Below are 18,849 nucleotides of genomic sequence, written 5' to 3' on the forward strand. Positions count from 1 at the left end.
TCGGATGAAAGCAGCATTGTTTAATAATCAGTAAACAGCTGAGTCGACGTAAGTTAATGTTTCTCCACCTTAAATTCATCAGGGACATTTGGAAAGTTAACGTCACCTGTTCAGGTGTTATTTTAACCTGCTGGCTGTTCTCCTGCTTGTATGTCAGTTAAAATGCTGTTAGTTTTCCATCCACTTTATAAGTAACAGGGCAGTTGTCTTTGGTTTATTGTGTCACAGTTAATGTTTGTTAAAGTTTACATCAGTGTTAAAGTGTATTACTGTTAATACTCCATACCTTAGTTTTCCCATATCATTCATATATATATAAATTTCACTGCACTTAACTGCGTTTTGCACTCTGGTTAGACTGAACTGCAAGTAGTTAGTTCACAGAGGACCATTTCAAATAAAAAACAGTTACATATTTCCCAAAAACAAAGATGGGATAAAGTGTCCACATGACTTCTTTACCAGAGTCAAAAGAAGCTGGCTGATGTACTCAAAAAAAGAATTATAGCTTGCACTGCTTCTGCTGCAAAAGGTTTCCTCCCAAAGCATACATATATGTTTTTATTTTGTATGTAAATAGAATATTCTTTAATATGTTTGTGCAATACCTTATTTATATTGTATTTTTTATTTATCACTTGTTTCTTTCTTCAGTTTTTATTTGGTGTGATATTTTTGACTTAGAACTAAGATCTTGAATACATACATGTAGTTTCTGTGTGAGTGTATGAAAATTGATTGTAAAATTGACTGCGATGCAAGGGGGCGCCAGTCAAAATCTTGCCTAGGGCACCAAATTGGTCAGGGTCGGCACTGCCAGTAAATAGCAGGAAAGATGCTGCATCTTTGACTGTAGACCAGGGGCCGTATTCCTGAAGACTCTTAGTGCAGAGTTGCTCCTAGTGGCCAAATTCTAAGAAAATTCTTAGAATTATGATGTTTTCTTAGAATTTCCCCTAAAAGTGAAGAGTAGATCCTAGTAAAGATAAAAGCTATTCCTAAAGAGTCCTAGCTCTTAAGAGAGCTCCTAAGGTGAGATCTGTTAGAGTAGGGAAGAGGACTTTCAAGCGGCTTAAGAGTTCAGCACATCCAAAAGTAACTCAATGGGGTTCAGGTCTGGACTCTGTGGTTGCCAATCCACGTGTGAAAATGATGTCTCATGCTCCCTGAACCACTCTTTCACAGTTTTAGCCTGATGAATCGTGGCATTGTCATCTTGGAATATGTCCGTGCAATCAGGGAAGAAAAGATGCTGAACTTTAACCTGACCGCCTCTCTTCTTACCCGGATTCACCCATCACTCTGGAACAGGGTAAATCTGGACTCATCAGACCATATGACCTTTTCCTATCGCTCCAGAGTCCAGTCTTTATGCTCCCTAGCAAATTGAGATTAGCCTCACTGATGAGTGTATTTCTTAAAGCTACACAGCTGGTTAGTCCTCTTCACACACTAAAGAGATTCAGTGTGTCTTACTTTCACTATTAAACCGAGCCGTGAGTTCTACTGTTGATTTTTGATTTGGTTTCACCTAACACCTCCTCAGAAATGTAACTACACATCACAGAGACACGGACCAGAATGACTGATTGGTCCACTTGGTAGAATTCCAGCTTGTTCTCCAGTGCTTAGCAGTGGTGCTAATACTGGGGATTGTGACCTGGACTTTCCCCAGTAAACACACTGCACTCTTTGGCTGTTGCAGTCCCTCCCCCCCAGCTGGCTACTGCTCTTCTTGGGTTATCCTTCTCCTTTTGGAGGCGCTCTTCGCTGTCGGTGTGTCTCTGGGCGAGAGAGAGCGGCCTATCATTTCTGGCAGGAAGCCCTACAGGCCTGTGGTGAAACATTCTGGTGCATGTGCATAGTGTCCAGGAGCTGCACATGTGGTTGCTCAGGCACACCACAGTCAACTTTTTATGCCGTTTTTCCATCACATCTGCCAGACTGGCTCTACTCGGTTTGAATGTGCAGTACTATCGAAGAATTACTGCTAACAAAGTGGCTCCACTAAGGTTCAGTTACAAACACATTTCATTTACTGTAATTTCTTCTGCAGCATTACAGGAAAGTTGTGTTTTCACCAGCAGTAACTAAACATGACTCCTGAAACATCTGACAGCAAACGTGACGAAAAAGTAAAACAGCAGATGTCTGGGAGTACAAACAGGACGAAAGAAACTAAAGAGTTTCAGTCAGAAGCTACAAAAGTACTGAGAGCTGAGCACACTGTCTTTAAAAACGTCTTTCTCTCATGTTCCCTGCACAGACATGAGTTGAGTATCTATTTGAGGGGGAGACGGCGCTCGTTACGGGTCGGTCACAGTCGTGAGCTGTCACCGCGGGCTGCTTGGAGGCAGGGCGGGCCCAGCTTGGCCCTACTCCGGAGCAGGTTATTTATGTTATTTAAGTCACATAATGTTCTGTAGGCTATGTAATTATCAGTTATCTTTATAGACTTACTGTAATCTACTGTTGCATTGCTCCTTGGGAGTTCTTTGCACTGAAGTAAAAGCATGTTGTTGACAAAATAAGAAATCAACCAGACTGACTAAGTGGTTTTTCATATTGTAGTCAGTCACACAGCATTTATGGCTTAGGTTACCTGCCACCTGGTGGAGAGCCCAATACACTACAAAGCAGTCAAACCAACGGACCTATAATACTGCTATACCAGCTATTATAACAAAACATACTAACGATTGGTATCGGCCATATATCGGCCGATATGGCTCAAAGACGAACGGCAATCGGTATCGGCAGCAAAAAACATGACCTGGGCATCCCTACTTATCACCTCTGGCTAACTGATGTCCCAAGAGGCAGCTTACGGTTTAGCTCAAGAGTTGCTGAAGCAATTTGCCGGCAAAGGGAGTCAGAGCCCCTGTAAATGCGTGACTGCCAATAGAAACACAGCAGCTGGAGAAAAACAGGAGCACTTTCACTGCAAGGCCTCCAGAACCAGTGCCCCTGGACGTCACTGCAACATAGCTGTACTACTACCACAGGAATTACATTCAAAGAACACAGGAATCATCAATACGAGGAGGCTGTCTGCTGACACATAACAAAACTGCAACTAGTGGAGTAAATGCTGCAACAAGAGCCAGCGTCTTGTTATCGGAAGGTCGCTGGTTTGATTCCCCTGGTCTGCGTGTCGAAGTGTCCTTGGGCAAGATACTGAACCCCAAATTGCTCCTAATGTACTGATTGGCACCTTGCATGGCAGCCGCCACCATCAGTGTATGAATGTATGAATTACTGTAAGTCACTTTGGACAAAAGTGTCTGCTAAATGCCCTAAATGTAAATATCGGCAGTCAACAAGACCTTGAGACTTTACTTGTGGCAGGATCTCAATCCCAACCCAGTGGGAACAATCCATAGTTTTCCAGCAAAAAACCTTGCCCAGATCTGGCCAAGATGCGTTCATCTGGCCCAAATACCACGTAGAATGATGGCACTTAGGCAGTCAGCTCCTGGCCAGCATAGCCAGATGTCAGCCAAGAGCAAACAAAATAAACCAGAACTGGCCCAAATCTGGACCACAACTCATTCTATTCTGGTGGGCTGTTTCTGGCCCAGACTCGGAGCAGTTCTGGTTTATTTTGTTTGCTCTTGGCTGACATCTGGCCGTGCTTCTCGCTGTTGCTGTTTTTAACTGATTTTTATTTGTGTTGTGTTCTCTTTTTTTGTCTTTCTCTTGTTTTTTAAACTTGTTTGCAACTTGAGATCTTTGTAAATGAGGGCAACCTCAATGGTTCTTTCTAGTTTAAATAAAGGTCAATCAAATCCGTCATCCCAAAGCGTATTCGATGGTCTGATCTGAGACTCATTCAACTAACTTTCTCCAGAACCACTTAACACTACAATGCGGTGCTTTAATGTCAGGGGAAACCATGTTTCAATGTTGTCATCAACACTTTAACTCAAAGGACCTTCAGCTTGTGTTTGTCTCTGAGTGGACAGACATAATGTGGCTGATTCTTCATGATTCCTCCACAGAGTCGACCAGGAGAGCTCAGAGGTTCCCAGAGGTCCGTCTGCCCAGCGGCATCAAACACACCTGGACTCCATATTTATGGTCTGTACATGAACAACAACTACTTTTACATCCAGTCTGTTCACAATAATCTCCATGCTGCACTTTACAGACCAGTGGTGAATCTGTCCAACATGGATGTGATGTTTGGCTCCATGATGTTAAATGTTCTCATTCACATAATATTCTGTTCCAGCTGCTGGAGGGGAACATTGTGACTTTTGTGAAGAACGAGCTGAAGAAGGTCCAGAAGGTTCTGAGTTCAGATTACCCAGAATGCTTCGAGAGTCAGAGGGAGGATGAGGAGGTGTTGGATGGTGAGGATGAAGAGCAGAGGAGGAGCAGCAGAGAGGCATTTCTGAAGATCACACTTGACTTCCTGAGGAGAATGAAGCAGGAGGAGCTGGCTGACTGTCTGCAGAGCAGTAAGAGGATTTCTCTAAAGATTTAACTTGATGGATCAATGAGACGTTTACTGAAGTCTGATGATGATGATGATGATGATGATGATAGAAAATCTGTTTACATATGCAATCTTTAGGGGAAGGAAATTGTCTTATTTCCTCATAAGTAACTTAATTAACTTTGTGTTATGTGTTTATTTAGAAAGTCATTCTGGAGTTTGTCAACGTGAACTTAAATCTAACCTTCAGAAGAAGTTCCAGTGTGTGTTTGAGGGGATCACTAAAGCAGGAAACCCAACCCTTCTGAATGAGATCTACACAGAGCTCTACATCACAGAGGGAGGGACTGCAGAGGTCAATGATGAACATGAGGTCAGACAGATTGAAGCAGCATCCAGGAAACCAGACAGATCAGAAACAACAGTCAGACAAGAAGACATCTTTAAAACTTCACCTGGAAGAGGTGAACCAATCAGAACAGTGATGACAAAGGGAGTGGCTGGCATCGGGAAAACGGTCTTAACACAGAAGGTCACTCTGGACTGGGCTGAAGACAAAGCCAACCAGGACATACAGTTCACATTTCCATTCACCTTCAGAGAGCTGAATGTGCTGAAAGAGAAAAAGTTCAGCTTGGTGGAGCTTGTTCATCACTTCTTCACTGAAACCAAAGAAATCTGCAGCTTTGAAGAGTTCCAGGTTGTGTTCATCTTTGACGGTCTGGATGAGTGTCGAATTCCTCTGGACTTCCACAACACTGAGATCCTGACTGATGTTACAGAGTCCACCTCAGTGGATGTGCTGCTGACAAACCTCATCAGGGGGAAACTGCTTCCCTCTGCTCGCCTCTGGATAACCACACGACCTGCAGCAGCCAATCAGATCCCTTCTGGGTGTGTTGACATGGTGACAGAGGTCAGAGGGTTCACTGACCCACAGAAGGAGGAGTACTTCAGGAAGAGATTCAGAGATGAGGAGCAGGCCACCAAAATCATCTCCCACATCAAGACTTCACGAAGCCTCCACATCATGTGCCACATCCCAGTCTTCTGCTGGATCACTGCTACAGTTCTGGAGGATGTGTTGAAGACCAGAGAGGGAGGAGAGCTACCCAAGACACTGACTGAGATGTACATCCACTTCCTGGTGGTTCAGGCCAAACTGAAGAACATCAAGTATGATGGAGGAGCTGAGAGAGATCCACACTGGACTCCAGAGAGCAGGGAGATGATCGAGTCTCTGGGAAAACTGGCTTTTGAGCAGCTGCAGAAAGGAAACCTGATCTTCTATGAATCAGACCTGACAGAGTGTGGCATTGATATCAGAGCAGCCTCAGTGTACTCAGGAGTGTTCACACAGATCTTTAAAGAGGAGAGAGGACTGTACCAGGACAAGGTGTTTTGCTTCGTCCATCTGAGTGTTCAGGAGTTTCTGGCTGCTCTTCATGTCCATCTGACATTCATCAACTCTGGAGTCAATCTGATGTCAGAAGAACAAACAACAGACCGTCAATCTGCAGAGACACGTCTCTACCAGAGAGCTGTGAACAAGGCCTTACAGAGTCCAAATGGACACCTGGACTTGTTCCTCCGCTTCCTCCTGGGTCTTTCACTGCAGACCAATCAGACTCTCCTGCGAGGTCTGCAGACACAGACAGGAAGTAACTCACAGACCAATAAGGAAACAGTCGAGTACATCAAGAAGAAGTTCAGTGAGACTCTGTCTCCAGAGAGAAGCATCAATCTGTTCCACTGTCTGAATGAACTGAACGATCGGTCTCTAGTGGAGGAGATCCAACAATACCTGAGATCAGGACGTCTCTCCACAGATGAACTGTCTCCTGCTCAGTGGTCAGCTCTGGTCTTCATCTTACTGTCATCAGAAGAAGATCTGGACATGTTTGAACTGAAGAAATACTCTGCTTCAGAGGACGCTCTTCTGAGGCTGCTGCCAGTGGTCAAAGTCTCCAACAAAGTTCTGTAAGTTTTTTTCAGAATGCAGTAAATGTGCTGTTATTGACCCAAATAGAAATAATTTTTCTTGTTCTGCTCATTATTCTTTATCCAGACTGAGTGACTGTGACCTCTCAAAGAGCAGCTGTGAAGCTCTGTCCTCAGTTCTCAGCTCCCAGTCCTCTAGTCTGAGAGAGCTGGACCTGAGTAACAACAACCTACAGGATTCAGGAGTGAAGCAGCTGTCAGCTGGACTGAAGAGTCCACACTGCAATCTGGAAAGTTTGAGGTCAGATCATGTCACTGTTTGTTGTGAAATCATTTATATATTTCTATAAACTCAGACATCCATCCATTTTTTGCTATCAAACTTTCAGTGAACCTCTCATTAATTCAGGTCCAGACAACGTGCTTAGAACTGAACAGCAGTGGAGCAAGAGATTTTATATACCAGTCATTCCCAGAGAGGATTTTATTTGGGTTGTCAAATATATTTGCAGAATTTCGTTCATAGTCTTTAAGATTTCTATCTGCAGTACACCTTCGAGCCACATGGGGGAGCTTGTTGGTATCCAGTGCTTGACTTGTAAATCAGGAGGTCTCGAGCACAGAGATGGTCCTACTCTGGTGGGTCCACCCTGTGGACTGCTACAATGGTGGGGAGAAATGGACTTTAGGCCCAATGTTTTATTTACAACCACAAACAGCAGCAGGCCAAGAAACCCTATGAAGTGACATGTTCCATCTGTCTGTCTATCAGTCCATCTCTGCTCCATCTCAGTGAGATGGACAGCGTCACACTTAGACACACATCCTGACTAAGTTCATCATTTCACTGATTCACGGCTAAAACACCCACTTGCTTGTAGGACTTACAGTGATCATGTGCCAAAATATTTAGACATATTTAGATTTATCTCTTTGAAATGGCTGGTGTATTGAAGACAATATAAGTGGACGTGGATAAATAGTTTGGAGTGTTAATTTATACACAGATCTGCTCTTATCAAGTTTATTAGGCGTATTGTGAATTGGGTCGCAATGTTATCATTTTTAAAAAGTGGGACCCCCTGGGGTGCTTCTGTAGTTCAGTCGGTAGAGCATGTGTCCCATGTACAGAGGCTTTGTCGTCACTGCAGCGGCCCAGGTTTCTGTGAGCTGTCCTATATAAATAATCCTTCTAATATAAAGCCATGAAAAGGCCAATAAATACTTATTATTTTTTTTAATGGGTAACTGTAAGAAAAGTTTGTGAAAACCTGATACTGTATCACCAAAACTCAACATTTGCCATGTTGTCTGTCTTCTTTTTTTTCTCTCCAGACTGAGTGGCTGTGACCTCTCAGAGAGAAGCTGTGGAGCTCTGTCCTCAGTTCTCAGCTCCCAGTCCTCTAGCCTGAGAGAGCTGGACCTGAGTAACAACAACCTGCAGGATTCAGGAGTGAAGCAGCTGTCTGTTGGACTGGAGAGTCCACAATGTAGACTTGAAACTCTCAGGTCAGATAGCTCCTAGTTTGTCTTAAGTTATTTGTTATTTCTTTAACGTTTAAATTCAATTCTCTCTCTCATGTCAGAGCTCTTATGTTTTGAAACCATGCTACTTATTATTGTTTCATGTCTGATTAGTCCAGATTCAGTTTTGTTGATTTTTCATATCTCCGACATATTAGAGTAAAACAGAAAGCAAGTTTGCATGTGCTACAATGATATTATAAATACTGTAAATGTCTTTTTTACTGTTCACTCTCCAGGTTGAGTGTCTGTCACCTCTCAGAGAGAAGCTGTGAAGCTCTGTCCTCAGTTCTCAGCTCCCAGTCCTCTAGTCTGAGAGAGCTGGACCTGCGTAACAACAACCTGCAGGATTCAGGAGTGAAGCAGCTGTCTGTTGGACTGGAGAGTCCACAATGTAGACTTGAAACTCTCAGGTCAGATAGAATTGTCTCATATTATTTGTTATTTCTTTAACGTTTGAATTAAATTCTCTCTCTCTTGTGTCAAAACTCTTATGTTTTGAAACCATGCTGCTTATTATTGCTCCATGTCTGTTTAGTCCAGATTCAGTTCTGTTGATTTTTCATATCGCCAACATATTAGAGTAAAACAGAAAGCAAGATCACATGTGCTACAATGATATTAAAAATACTGTTAATGTCTTTTTTACTGCTCACGCTCCAGGTTCAGTGTCTGTGACCTCTCAGAGAGAAGCTGTGAAGCTCTGTCCTCAGTTCTCAGCTCCCAGTCCTCTAGTCTGAGAGAGCTGGACCTGAGTAACAACAACCTGCAGGATTCAGGAGTGAAGCAGCTGTCTGTTGGACTGGAGAGTCCACAATGTAGACTTGAAACTCTCAGGTCAGGATTCATTACTTGATTTCATTATTTCATCTAACTTTAACATTTCCCCGATGAACAATCACTTGACACAGTGGCGCGAAGAAAAATGCATTTTAACAGGCAGAAACCTCGAGCAGAACCTAACCCTAAACGTTAAACCCTTAAACACAGATGTGCACTGAATCATCAGGACCCTCAGCTGATCTGTGATGTGTTTAGTTTTGTGTGTCTGCAGGCTGTCAGGCTGTCTGATCACAGAGGAAGGCTGTACTTCTCTGGCCTCAGCTCTGGACTCCAAACCCTCCTATCTGAGAGAGCTGGACCTGAGCTACAATCATCCAGGAGACTCAGGAGTGAAGCTGCTGTCTGCTCGACTGGAGGATCCAGGCTGGAGACTAGACACTCTCAGGTATGAAGAGTCCTGCTGCAGCCACAGACAGTCAGTGTGAGACTCTGTATCTCCACTGTAGATGGTTCAGTGTCGGGAGGTCTGCTTCGTTTACTCCACCTCCAGTTGTTCCAGTTGCGACCAGGAGAGTCTTGGCACAAACACTAAAGTTACACCACTTTTTTCAGACTAGTTTAGTGCCTGTTCAAAATGTGCCTGTTTGATTTGTTGGCCTCTGGTTTTGCTGCTTGATGAACCGTCATCCAAACTACTTCACACTGATTGCAGAGGGCTATCAAAACATTAACATTAAATCTAATTTCCACCACGTTACTGCTGTGTTATGATATTAATAATAACAATAGACCCTCTGTGTCAGATGTCTGATCAGAAAATACTGAACCTCAAATTCAAAAGATTTCTGTGACATATAAATGAATTTAATCACTGAATGTCATAGAAACTCTTTCCCTGAACTGGAGAATCAGTGTTTCTGCCAAAGTGCTTGACTTTGAACTTAAAATGGTTCTGACATGGATCTTTATCAACACTGGAGTAACTGCATTCTAGATCATCACTGACAAGTGTATCTGTGCCTCAGTGTGAAACATTTACAGACTGTAACAACTGTCTGTGGCATCAGTTTAAAGTGAACAGAAGATATAAAACAGTCCAATAACAACGTTAGATGACACAAGGTGGAACATTCCCGTCACATCACCATAACAGCAGCAGTGCATAGATTAATTTAAAATGGGTCAGTGGTGCCGTCTTGGCTCCTGTCATGAGGAAACTGCTGAGTTTGGGCTGTTTTGGGTAGTTCTCATTATAACAGACTGCAGGGGCAGGAAAGTTTCAGTGTTTTTGCACCGTCAGCAAAATCAAATGACCAAAGAAAAGAAAACATTCAGTGATCAATCATCTGCTCCATTGATTAGCATGATATGTGACCTGTGCAGAGCCTATGTAGGAGGGATGTTGGAGGGAGGCAGAGATCATCTGAGTGATAAAAAAGAGAGTAGTTTTTTTAAACGGACATCTCGGGATTTTATGAACTTGCTGTGAAGCAGGAACTGGACGAGACTTCTGCCTCACAACAATCGCTAATCACTAATCAGTGTCAACAAGCAGGTATCGGTGGTTAGCAGGACAGCTAACCGGCCTCAGCACTCTCAGTCCTGCCCGTATCTCCTGCTCTTGGCTCCCTGGACGCCCGACACGCTTCATACTCTCCGGTCTCCTACGTTTGCCCCGGTACATCCACAGAAGCTCTCGAAGAAATTTTGTTTTCTCCCAGTCTGATGACGCCATTCCCTCCGCCTGGTCAGCTGTGCACCCTGTCGCATCTCTCCCTGGTCATCAGAACGCTGTCACTCCATGGATTAGTAGCAGTGACACTACCCATCTCCACTTGGGTCGACTACAAAGTCTCCCTCCTCACATTCCAGTGCATCCATGGCAATGCCCCCCAGTACCTCAAAGAACTCCTCACCCCCCAGACCTCAGCACACTCACTCCCCTCCACCAACAGCCACAGACTTCTCCCTCCAAGGACTAAGAGCCACACACTGAGAGATCGAGCCTTATGCTGCTCTGCTCCTCGACTGTGGAAAACCCTCCCAGAACAGGAATCTGACCTCAAAAGTTCTGACATCCAAATCCAAAAGTCCTGTAATATACAAACATGAGCACAAGCTGACATTGGATCAGACAGCAAGCGTAAGGTAGCCCACAGGAAACAGCACCAACATCCAATAAAATAAAGATGAAGTCATGAATCCAAAAAGAGGTTTGTGTGTGTCCTCACATGTTGTCGTCCTCTTTCACACACCAACATCCTGTGGCTCTCTCAGTGTGTGAGGAGAGTGGCAGAGGTGAAGAGGTTCAGGAGAACAGGGAGAAGCAGGCCTGATGGACATATTGTGTTTCTGTGTATGAGAGTCATGTCATGTCCATGTCTGCATGCTGAAAGAGGATGTGCTGCTCTGACCGCCCTCCTCCTTTCAGGGTGGAGCCTGCTGGAGTCCGATGGTTGACACCAGGTCTGAGGAAGTGTGAGTGTGTTTTTACTTTGATTCAGCTTCACACTGTGACATCACTCAGTCACATCTGTGATGTCATCACCACACTGATGATACATTAATAACTGCAGCTGTGTTGTGTCTTTTTCTCTCCATCAGATTCCTGTGAGCTCACAGTCGACACAAACACAGTCAGCAGACTCATCAAACTGTCTGACAACAACAGGAAGATGACATATGTGAGAGAGGATCAGTCATATCCTGATCATCCAGAGAGGTTTGAGTCCTGGTGTCCTCAGCTGCTGTGTACAACTGGTCTGACTGGTCGCTGTTACTGGGAGGTCGAGTGGAGAGGAAGAGTTTCTATATCAGTGAGTTACAGAAGAATCAGAAGGAGAGGAGACATTGAGTTTGGATTCAATGATCAGTCCTGGAGTCTGTGGTGCTCTGATGGTTGTTACTCTGTCTGGCACAATAATAGAGAAACAGACATCTCCTCCTCCTCCTCCTCCTCCTCCTCCTCCTCTGGTAGAGTAGCAGTGTATGTGGACTATCCTGCTGGCACTCTGTCCTTCTACAGAGTCTCCTCTGACTCACTGATCCACCTCCACACCTTCAACACTACATTCACTGAACCTCTTTATCCTGGATTTGGGTTCTGGTGGTCCAGTTCTGGTTCAGTGTGTCTGTGTGGTGTTTAGTCTGCAGAGTCTCCTCCTGTCACAGAAACATTGTCAGTGCTGAACAGTTGAGTCTGTACAGGATCGCAGTCACATCAATCTTTCAGCTTCTTGTAATAAATTCATCAGTGAACTTTGTACAAAATGATTCAAAGTGATTGTAAAGATTCTTCATTTACATTTTAAACTTCTTCCATTAAATTGTGGAAATTGCGTTGACTTGTACTTTCTGTCATGTTGTTTTGAATTCTGGCTCTTGTTCCAATAAAATCCAGAAATATTAGTGAAATGTCAGAAACAGGAAACATTGACTCGTCTGTAGCTTTAATTGTAAAGAGTCATTGTGAACAAAGTTGTAAATGTTCAGTAAAATATGATCAGATGTATTCGACACTCCACCTGAAACACTCTGACTTGTTTTGTGTGTTTCTAATGATGAAACCAAAAGTTTGATCATGTTGGTTAACACATGTAATTATGTCCGTAGTGACGTCATAAACTGTCAACATCTGTTCATTTCTGTGTGATTATTATATGAGAAGAAAACACATGTTAATGACAATCATTGTGTTTCTCTCAGTGTTTTGTGGCTGTTGAAGTCCGGTTGTATTTTGAGGATGTTTGTTGGATTTGTATCTGTCAATATGAATCATCACTGATGTCCATTTCTTTGAGACGGTTAATTGCATTATTAGTTGAAGCACACTGGTGCTGAGTTCTGTATGTGTAACAATAATAATAATAATAATAATAATAATAAGACTTTATTCACACAGCAGTTTTCACAGTTAAAAAGGGCTTTACGAGGTTGAAACGTGATTAAAACATGTCAGAGTCGAGGCCAATAACAGCAGACATATATAAATAATACAATAAATAAAGAGCAATATGGAGGATACTCAAACAGACAAGACATGTTGAAATGAAACAGCGTGGTGGCAGCATTAATAAAAGACTTCCTGCTGATTTAAAAGACGTCAGTGATTGTACCGCCTCAGAACACCACTGAACATTTCCCTCATTTGACTCCAGAACGACAAACAGTGAAATATGTGTAGTGAAATGTAACAGACTGAGATATATACACACTGAACTGTGATATGAGCTCACTGGATACACAACAGCTGTGGTTTGTTTTCACCAGCAGAGGGCGTCAACGTCCTCCAACTCCAGCAGAATAATGCTGAATAAAGAGCCGAGAAAACTCAGAAAGTTTACAAAGTGCTCTGACAATCAAGCAAAATCAAGAACATTACAGAATGTACACTGAACAGTCAAAGCAAACACAGTCGGTGTGTCATCACAAGCAAAAGGAATAAAAGAGATAAAACAGGAAACATCACAGATAAACAAAGAAAGAAAGAAAAAAGTGATGCAAATAAAGAGAAATAAAAGAATGAGACCAATAAAAGACGATAAGAAAACGACATCACTTCACAGGAATTAAGAGCAGATTAAAAGATTCAGAGCAGTGTTGGGACCCACAGATGAAGTTGTTCATTGTGGATTTCAAAATGGGCTCTGTCTTCACACCGGTGAGCTAATGAAAATTTAATGTTAAATATTTAATAATAATATTTAATATTATTTATCATAATTCATAATTATCCCTGATAATCATTAATTATCATTGATGGACAAATTTAACCCAAAACTCCCTAAACGACTACATATGGTGCCCCGTGTGAGGCAGTGTAGTGTTGGCAATCATTCATAATCGTGCAATATTAATTTCAGCATAATTTGGACAGTGCTGAAATTTGAGTTTCACATCTTGAACTCTTTAGCCAAAAGTCTTTACATTTAACCCCACTAGTCTATTACAGGAGTAGACGTTGATTTATACTTGCAAACAGTTGCATTGTGGTGAGAATTGATTTGTCAATCAAATGTATAACCAAATTTGATTAACCAAAATCTTTTATGTTATTAACTGCCACTTTGAGCCATTTGCTACTGCTGCTATCGATTCAAGTTGAAAGTGCTCTGTAGAAATTGCAAGAATTTCAGTTCAGCATTTCTCATCTCATCTCATCAACTTCCGCTTTGTCCGGGGTCGGGTCGCAGTGGCAGCAGGCTCAGTGGGGAGCTCCAGACCTCCTTCTCCCCAGCAACACTTTCCAACTCCTCCGGGATGATCCCGAGGCGTTCCCAGGCCAGATGAGATATGTAGTCTCTCCAGCAAGTTCTGGGTCTGCCCCGGGGTCTCCTCCCAGTTGGACGTGCCCGGAAAACCTCCATAGGGAGGCGCCCAGGAGGCATCCTAATCAGATGCCCGAACCACCTCAACTGGCTCCTCTCGACGCAGAGGAGCAGCGGCTCTACTCCGAGCTCCCTCCGAATGTCTGAGCTCCTTACCCTATCCCTAAGGCTGAGCCCAGCCACCCTGCGGAGGAAAGTCATTTTGGCCGCTTGTATCCGCGATCTTGTTCTTTCTGTCACTACCCACAGCTCGTGGCCATAGGTGAGGGTTGGAACATAGATGGACTGGTAAATCGAGACCTGAGCACAATCAGTGTGGTGGCGTGAGCTCGGACTGAGGCCAGACCGGTTTGTTGTTCTGGTTCAGGTCAGGACCTTGATCCGAGCTTTGTGCAGGTCAACAGAACGACGAGGAGAAGAAGCTGTGGTTGGATCTGAACGGTGAAGCTGATTTAAATCCACCTGATGAAGGATGACAGTCTGCAGCTTCAGCTGAGGACCACCAGGTCTGGAGTCATGTGGCAGCCAGAGGGAGCTGAGCTCCATGAAGGCCGTCCAGTAATCCATCAAGACATCAGCAACAAACTTTACTGTCTTCACTAATGACGCATCTGTAATGTCCTGACTTTGATTTGTGTTCATGACACGAAGAAGCTGAAAGAAGCAGAAGTGAGCAGCTCAACCTTCAGAGGACGGCCATGTTGAGGAAGAATGTTTGAGCCAGTTGGAGACAAAAACACATCAGAGATTAGCTTTGACTTAAAGCACGCATATATTCACACAGTGACAAAGAATTATGAGATAAATGTACACTTCTGCTAACTCCAATAAGCAATAAGCTCCAATTATTGTTTCAACTCTGCTTCTATAAAGTGTTGATGAATGTATTGATGAATGTATTGATCCTTCTACATGTTGCTTATTTTAGTGGATGACTGACATGTGATGACGTGAAGTTTTACCAGCTGAAACAAAGCGGCAGAAGGAAGTCCTTTTTGTTTGTAAGTTCGGATCAGTGCAACCAAACGTGACAGCGCCAGAACATCACATGTATCTGTAACCACGGCAACTACTCAGCATTGCTCTAATGTTTACTGCATTTACACATTTTCTCCTTTTTAGCTCCTCATCATGTTTCACATCAACTTTGTCCTGCATTAAAAACAAGCACTTTAAAATGTAATCAGACTTTTAACATTTAATCAGATTTTTAACACATTTTAGTTTTTTTTTTAACATATATATGTAAAAAGCACCAGGACAAACCAAATAAGAAGGTGAGTTCAGTCTGATCTGAGGTCTAATGTGTTTCACAACAGTCAGGACTTTTATTGATGTGGAGGGGGAGGTAGCACGGGGTTGAGCACTAGGACCCAGCAGGCATCAGGGTGTGTAAACAGAGTGTGAGAGCTCACCTGGGCTCCTCCTCCTGTGATGAAGCACACCTGAGAGACCGTCAGCAGCTGAGGACTGACAGTGTTTGCTCTCATCTGCTGCTTTCAGTCCTTTAAAGGTAAGATATGATTTAACTTTACAATAACATTCAGCTAACGAGCTAACATTCAGCTAACGAGCTAACATTCTGACCAGAGTGAAGAAACAACAGTGTTGACGTCCTGTCAAAGACGTCTCTGTCTCTGTCCGTCCTGTCTCCTAACAGCACTCTGTAGCTCAGAGGTGACAGTCTGACAGCCTGTAGTTTCAGCTGGAGATGTAAAAGCAGCCAGTTCACTACTGAGTCTAAACATCAACAAAATAAACTCACTAAATGTCAAGACAGGAAATATTCTGACACCTATTTTCCTTCTGAACAGAAAAATCCAACCGTCCACCGTCTGAACTCAAGTTTCTCTCTGTGACTGAACTGAGACGAGTTTAATCGCCTGGTTAACTCATCGTCAAACACACTTCATTCAAACTGGACCTGACCTGAACCACAGTCGCAAACACTAACATGTAACTTTACTGTGTGTTTGACAAGGTTCTAGTTAAAACTGAAGGATTTTTCTCCCAGCCCTCATTTCACCCGATCAAACAGGGTTTATTCAGGGACGACACTCCTTCTTGAACACCCGTAGGCTCCTTGACATAATGTACACCCAGTTGGAGTCTTGTTCACCTGAAATGATTGTAGCCTTAGACGAGGAAAAGGCTTTTGATCGGTTGGAATGGGGCTTCCTTTTCGACACCCTTTCAAGATTCGGCTTTGGACCCACTTTTATTTCCTGGGTCAAATTACTTTACAGTGGCCCCTTAGCCTTGGTTCGAACAAATGAGGTACAATCAAGCTACATCCCTTTGTACCGCGGAACGAGACAGGGATGCACCCTATCGCTGCTGCTCTTTGACTTAGTGATTGAGCCACTTGCAGTTCCTTAAGACAGTGTCACTCCTTCGAGGGGATAAACCGAGGTGACGGTGCACAAGGTGTCACTGTATGCGGACGCCCTTCTGCTGTATATTACCAACCCTGCAATGTCCCTTCCATCTATTCTATCTAAGCTGGAAGAGTTCGGGAAGCTCTTTCCGGCTACAAGGTCAATATGAAAAATAGTTAAGTTTTCCCTTTGAACCCCACTGCTCTCAATATCCCTGCCTCTATGTTCCCCTTCAAGAGAGTGACATCCCACTTTAAATACCTGGGGATTACTGTCCCTCGCTCTTTTAAGCTATAATATAAACTTAATTCCTGTCCTTTAATTGACAAATGCAAAAGAGAGTTGGAGCGTTGGCGCACATTACCATTATCATTGGCTGGGCGTATTAACTTGCTTAAAATGAATGTAATTCCTAAATTCATATATCTTTTCCAGAATATCCCTGTATTCATTTCCAAAAAGAAGTTTAGCTCTCTTGAAAGGATATTTTCTAATTTCATCTGGGATAGCAGGCTTTTTATGCTTTCTAATTTGGGCGCAGTTTAGGAAGCAATTCGGCCTGCAAAAAGCCTCCTTAATGGCACCCATTGTGTCAGACCACCTCTTTACACCAGCCCAGTTAGACCTGTCTTTTCGCGCGTGGCACAGGAACAGAATACGAGTTGTTAAAGATCTGAATATTGAGGGGGTATTTGCATCATTCGCTCAACTGGCAGGAAAACCCCAGTCACATCACTTCCGTTATTTTCAGATTAGGGACTTTGTCCGAAAAAGGGTTACCATCCTTTCCCTGAGTTACCTCCAGAGACACCCCTAGATACTCTTCTAGCCACAAGGGTGCCATCACAAGGATCTATGAGACACTTACCAACTTAAATCAGCCCACTGCCAATATTAGGACTCTCTCGGAGGAAGATCTTGGCGCACCTCAATGATCTGATCTGATTTATTGTGTACATTTACTGAATTTGTGATTTGTATATGTGAAGAAAAAACTGAAGGATTTTATAAAAAGTTTTTACTTGAATGTTTCTTCATGACAACTTGTGAGTTGTTGTATAGGGACCTCATAGAAACTAGCAGTCAGTTAAAGTGATGTTGGTCTTTAAAAGTCACTAAAGCTGCTTTATTGAACCAAAGTAACTACAACTGAACATCTATTTGACCTTTACACTCTCATTAAACACACAAGTCATCAGATTTCACTGACACTACACAGATATGATTCATACAATGTGATTAATGAGTAACTCTAACGGCCTTTTTGGGTGTCGCCGGTCCAAAGTCTCATCCACTGTGAACGTCTGGGCGCAGACAGTTGTGTCCGTGTGAACCTCCAGCTGAAGGTAATGTAACACATTTAAAATGTTTGACTCGTTAACACAAGCTGTCGTTAGCTTAGCGACACTGGAAACGGCAACAAGCTGTCGTTAGCTTAGCGACACTAGGAACGGCAACAAGCTGTCGTTAGCTTAGCGACACTACAAACGGCAACAAGCTGTCGTTAGCTTAGCGACACTAGAAACAGCAAAAAGCTGTCGTTAGCTTAGCGACACTAGGAACAGCAACAAGCTGTCGTTAGCTTAGCGACACTAGAAACAGCAACAATCTGCCGCTCCATTGTTCATTTCTACAAACTCACAGCTGTTAGGTCAAACAGCCGCCATTACAAACATCATCCTCCATGTTGAGAGGAGAACGGTGCAGGAAGAGCAGAGGTGGAGTTAGTTGGTCGTCAGTAGTCGATGTGGAGACAGCAGGAAGCAGCATTCAGAGGACGGTGAGCAGATGAAAGCTTTTATTTTGTAATGAAAGAATAAAAATGTAAGTGTGTCACTAAATGAGCTGTCAGAGCTGTGAACACTCCTCCAACAGGAAGTGTCGCCTCTTTCTGTCACTGTCCACTGAAATGTGATCAATAATCAAATCAGACACATTTACTTTACATCAGTCTGTTCTACATCAACTGACACGTTTTATTTTGAAGGATTTGTTCCACAGGGGGAAAGTAACTAAGTACATTTACTCCAGTACTGTAGTTGAAGTACTTGAAGTATTTCTGCTCCGTTGTACTTTTCCTGCGCTACATCTCAGAGGAGATGTTTGACTTTTTACTCCATTTAGTTACTTTTGAGATGACAAGTCAAATAAATGAAATGTGAGTGTTGAACATTAAAGGAGCTCACAGTGAAGAAACACTTCAGCTGACTCCAGATCAGTGACACAGTGATACAGTCATATAACAGACAGAGGAGACGCTCACATCAACATGTTGCTGCCTCATCAGTTTGTCTCAAGTTAAAGTTTAACAGCCGCGCTGAACTTCAGCTCCTCATCAAGACTCAACGTTCAGCTTTATTGTCTTTATAATACAGACACAGTTTAAATGTAACTGTTGTTTTAGCTGCAGATCAGTGATACAGAGACACAGCCGATAACAAGTTTTCACCCTCTT

General features: G+C 43.1%; 1 protein-coding gene across 1 annotated transcript; it reads left to right on the plus strand.

Moving 5' to 3' along the window:
• Positions 1–1,272: 1,272 nt before the first annotated feature.
• Positions 1,273–12,325, plus strand: LOC311253117 (uncharacterized protein). The gene is made up of 11 exons (XM_084346855.1): positions 1,273–2,389; positions 4,002–4,080; positions 4,235–4,463; positions 4,645–6,421; positions 6,510–6,683; positions 7,718–7,891; positions 8,146–8,319; positions 8,570–8,743; positions 8,961–9,134; positions 11,121–11,167; positions 11,294–12,325. Exons 1-11 carry the CDS (start codon positions 2,097–2,099, stop codon positions 11,833–11,835), a joined length of 3,837 nt encoding a protein of 1,278 aa, XP_084202981.1. The 5' UTR covers positions 1,273–2,096; the 3' UTR covers positions 11,836–12,325.
• Positions 12,326–18,849: the final 6,524 nt, after the last annotated feature.

The sequence above is a fragment of the Pagrus pagrus genome (genome assembly GCF_965226575.1).
Source record: "Pagrus pagrus genome assembly, chromosome: 24".
Classification (NCBI taxonomy): domain Eukaryota; kingdom Metazoa; phylum Chordata; class Actinopteri; order Spariformes; family Sparidae; genus Pagrus; species Pagrus pagrus.